Genomic DNA, 4,644 nt, shown 5'->3' with positions numbered 1-4,644 from the left:
CGTCTGCTGTCTAGCAACAAGACACTTGATAGAAATGTTTTCCCATGTTATATTTTGTCTTAAAAGTTTAACTTAAAAGTATATCTGACAAAAGAGAGCACATGAAACTCAAACCTTGTTTACACATACATACAGCAAATACATGTCTGTACATATACTGTGCCTACACCTCAAAGTACTTCAAAAATAAGGAACCCACAAAAAACTGAAATTGAAAAAAACTTCCTCAGCGGTTCAGTGAGTGAATGCAGAAAATATTTTATTATGCCTATGTACACACACATCCAGCTACTATGGATCTGTTTACTATGTAGTTGCAGTGCATGTAAAAGTAATCATTATGCCTATGCATTATACATTTCCTTATATCATATAATTATAGAGTAGGTGTTTGATTCCTGCCTCCTATTCCAAATTTAGCAATCCCTGATATGTGTGTACTGTATTTTTTTTAAGTATCTTTGGACAAAAGCAGCTGCCAAATTTCTTTCTTATGCTGCCTGATTCCACAAATAAAACACAAAAAAAACTTGATTATGTCAATTACATAATTTTCCTCGCCACAGGCACGTAACCGAAACACAACTCATTTTTATGACTCCAAACCTTGAAAGAGGAGTTTCCAAAAAAGCACTTGAAGGCAGCACCAGTCTCAGTGATTGTCTCATTGATGTCCTGAGCTATAACAAGTTCTCTGAGGAGGAGGCATCTGTTTCATTGTTTGGGCCAGACGGTGCAGTTTGTCAGGGGAATTCTTCTCGACGGCATGGGCCTGCCCATGCTACAGATGGCTTATCTCACAGTAAATGATTCAGAATACGATAATGTGCCTCCAAATAGAGAAGAGGCCATCCGCTTTTGCTAATGGAATGTCTTCCGTAGTTAGAGACTGGACAGAGCACTTATTTCACAGTGGAAACGTGAAGCTCTGTGTCAGCTGCTCAGGGAAAGGTGGGCATTTTTAATGCAACACTCCAAATCCTCTCATTTGAACAGTAAACGCATCAATTAATGTTCAATTAAGGCAAAAGCAAAACATACACTTTTTTCAGACATATTTAAGGTGCAAATATGACAGGGTAAATTCCCTTACATAACTAACCAGAGACAGCCTCAGTGCCAAAAAAAGCAGCGGGATTATTTCCTGCAAAATTATGGTTTAAGTTGTCAACTCAGGCCCTGGAGCCAGCTAAAACCCTTCCCCTTTTTCCCGGTGTCAAAACTCTGAAACATTTATGTGCAAGTCCAAACTTCTAAGTAGGTAAAGGGCTGTAATCCAAGATCTACTGTAATATTCAACAATTATCAGTCTGTCAGCTAAATGCACAAATGTCAGACAGAATCAGAGTCAAGCATCAGTGAAACAGATATCAAATGCATTATCACTTAATTGGAACCTGCTTGGTTAAGTATGACTTCTGACAACTAAATCATCAGTCACATACAAATTAACGTTGAAAGTTTCTTGGCACTAGCTCACACTCACACTCACACACAAACACTGACCCACGTCTGGAAGGTAGAAGTTGACAGCCAACAGCAGAATCTGCTCTACTTCTTTCTCTCCAATGTGATGTCAGGCCTGATGTATAACATCAAAGAAAAGAAATCTTATTTGCTCCCTCTGTCCCTTTTGACATGGACATTAGTGCTTCTGAGACATGTGTCCCTCCCTATTGTCAGCTTCTTTCTGTTCTGTGTACAAAGATTAGAAAGAAGCTGACAGAGGCAAAGTGAAAGGAGAGCGACATGGAGAGAAGGAGTGAAACAGATTTGTGGAGACATGAATGGCTTGCAGGTGTTATTTTCGTTTTTGAGAGAGAGAGAGAGAGAGAGAGAGAGAGAGAGAGAGAGAGAGAGAGAGAGAGAGAGAGAGAGAGAGAGAGAGAGAGAGACACACAGGGAGATGTGGAGCCGTGACTTTCCCCCCATGCTGTCATTATGTTTTATGGCAGAAGAAGTGTTTGCAAAAAACTGAAGCGAGGTGCTGTAAGGATGGGCCGTGTAAAAAAGTGAATGTGTAGCAAGAGTGCTGTCTGTTCAACTAACAGATCTAAAAGTGGGGGTGTGAGAGGGAGAGCATTGCCTTCAAGTAGTGCTCAAGAAAAACAAACAGAAGTGAGTGCAAAGTGAGTGAAGGTGATGTAGTCACTATCAAGATAAAGAAAGGACAGAGGCAAAGAAACAGTGGATTCAGTTTGTTATACACTGATAAATGAACACAGAAGTAAATTTGCAAAAAGACTTTAATTGGCATTGTTTAATCATTCTTGGATCAATTTACAGTTTTTTTTATTCATTCTTGTGGTAAACATGTTTCTTGTGGTTGTCTTCAACACCAGTAAATGCTTTTTGCCCGCTTCCCAAACCCCGTAACGTAAACTAACATTACAGAAGAGCACATTCTCTCATACACACTTGCATATTCAGATCCTACAAACGACTCCTTAACGGGTACGAAATTTCTAAATGCAACATACTCAAAAAGCGCGGACAAACACATTCTACATACATAGGCACACAAATGTGCACACGTTTTTTTTCTCTAACTCGCTTCCACACGCAGGAAAGCAGGCAGACAGAGCCGCACGCACGCACGCACGCACGCTCGCGCACAGGCACACGCACACACACACACACACACACACCATAACCAGCATGTATTATAAATATACATTACAATGCAGAAACCTTCGTTTTCACAAGTAGTGCAGCACTTGCTGGTCTTCCATCAACTCTGTTTGTGCATTCACAGTTGGTTTATGACATGCACTTCAGCAACACAATCTGGTTAGCAGTATCTGTTACATGAGAGTAAGGTTACTGAGCGTATATCCCTACTGATTAGTCATAACCAATAACCCTCTCTGTTTGTCAGGCTGAATTACATCTGCCTATTTATCTACACAAGCAAAAATGCTGCAGTAAAAATTCCACTGTTTAAGAAAAAATTAAAAAAATGGCACAATAGCTTATTGAGCAAAGGCCTACAAATGCACATTAATAAATTAGGTAGATAAATAATATACTTTAATGTTAAAATAAATACATTTGAAAAGTAAATAAATAAAAAAAGCACAACATTGTAATCTGATTAATTGCCAGCCTATGTTGTATTACAATATAAAAAAAGTGAACTTGTCTTTCTTTGCACATTCACACGTGTTTTTTGTTTGTTTTGTTTTTAACAAAATGGCGGCAGCGTTACTTTGAGACTCAAAGCACAATTTCTCCTCAGGCACCTGCTGCCGCACTCTGGCGACTGTATGGGGTCGTTTCCATGGTGACTGACTGCTGTAATGGCCATCAGCACTTATTGACTGGGAACCTCTATAGTGGAAAAGAAATTAAAAGGATTTTTTTGAGAATTAGAAATTAGTGGTATTCTGAATAACCCGGCTGATTGCTGCTAGGAGAAAGGTTTGACATTCGGAAAATCTTTGCAACACGTCTAAGTGCCGTCAAATTACTAGTCCAGGGTCTGTATTTTTCTAGGGTTGTTACAGTGTGAAGGCAGAAAATACAGACAAAGAACTAGTTCTAAGAGAACACTCGCCATCTTCTAAAAAACACAGGCTTTCCATCAGTACCTATCACAAAGCCAGGGGTATTTTTGATGTCTGTGGAAATGGTTTCTTGAAAGGCCTGTGGATATCCTCACAAAGTCTTTCCCTTTTCTTAAGAAACACCTTGGGCTGTTATTACCAGCAGCTCCCTCACACCAGTGTGAAAACATTCTTCAGTGTCCAGGATAATGGCAGCTGTTCTCATCGCAGACTGATATATATAAATATCCTGTATGGCCCAGGTAAGAAGAGTACAGTTCTAGAGTCCAGTTTGCTCTTAACTACATCTAAGTTGAGTTTTAAACATTTGCATTCCTGGTCCAAGGCCTAAAAATCCACTGCAAAGTCCAGGTTTGCCAACTTTTTCAAAGCGTACAGTCACAAAAAAAAAACGTTCCTTTCATGAGCTGAACAGTGCAGCTTAAAATCCTCATGTGATTTTTATATCCATGCTACAATAAGAGTGTGTAGTCTACATCCAATTTATTACAAGTCCACTTTCTCAGGCATGACAGCAGCACAGAAGTCTGATTTGGAATGGTGTTCATGTTGTGGTATGAAATGCTGTGGTATTCATATAATGACGTCCATCAACACATGGAGTGTCAAAATACACTAGTGTAAATATGACAGCAAAAGGCCTCTCCTTTTTAAAAGTCTAGTTAAGTTTAAGTTCAAGGATTTCCTTTCTGTGTCCCCTTTGACTGTGGTTCTGTTGCACCTCTGCATTATCCTCTCATGTGTTTCTGCCAACTTTTACTACAACAACTTGGTGGATACAAAGCCCTTTGGACAAGGCGGTCCCAGCTATGCATGAGGTGTCAGTCACGGTGACAAGTCGCTAGGACAGAAGGACAGCAGACACAAGCAGCATCGCCACGGTAAGAAGAAGGCGGTCACGTGATGGGCTGCTGCCACTGACGCTTTTCTCCAGTTTGGGAACTTCAGGGTTAAATTCATCTGGAGAAAAAGTCACAGAAAGAGAAAATAAGGAAGCAAGAAAAGAGACGAACGTGAGTGTGAAATTGTGAGAGAGTGGGAGTGTGTGTGTGTGTGTGTGTGTGTGTGTGTGTGTGTG

At 40.1% G+C, this 4,644-nt stretch overlaps 1 protein-coding gene across 2 annotated transcripts in view; it reads right to left on the bottom strand.

Annotated features, from left to right (window-relative positions):
• Positions 1 to 2,228: 2,228 nt before the first annotated feature.
• The window catches only part of efna3a (ephrin-A3a), a 62,232-nt gene continuing 59,816 nt past the window's right edge, over positions 2,229 to 4,644 (bottom strand). For both annotated transcript variants that reach the window (XM_032535548.1, XM_032535549.1), the window contains one exon: positions 2,229 to 4,526. In XM_032535548.1, the coding sequence (XP_032391439.1) occupies positions 4,408 to 4,526 (119 nt within the window). In that variant the 3' untranslated portion in view covers positions 2,229 to 4,407. The remainder of the gene's footprint in view (positions 4,527 to 4,644) is intronic.

The sequence above is a fragment of the Etheostoma spectabile genome, chromosome 14 (assembly GCF_008692095.1).
Source record: "Etheostoma spectabile isolate EspeVRDwgs_2016 chromosome 14, UIUC_Espe_1.0, whole genome shotgun sequence".
Classification (NCBI taxonomy): Eukaryota; Metazoa; Chordata; class Actinopteri; order Perciformes; family Percidae; genus Etheostoma; species Etheostoma spectabile.
Note: the sequence above shows the minus strand (reverse complement) of the source record. Positions and strands in the feature narration are given on the sequence as shown.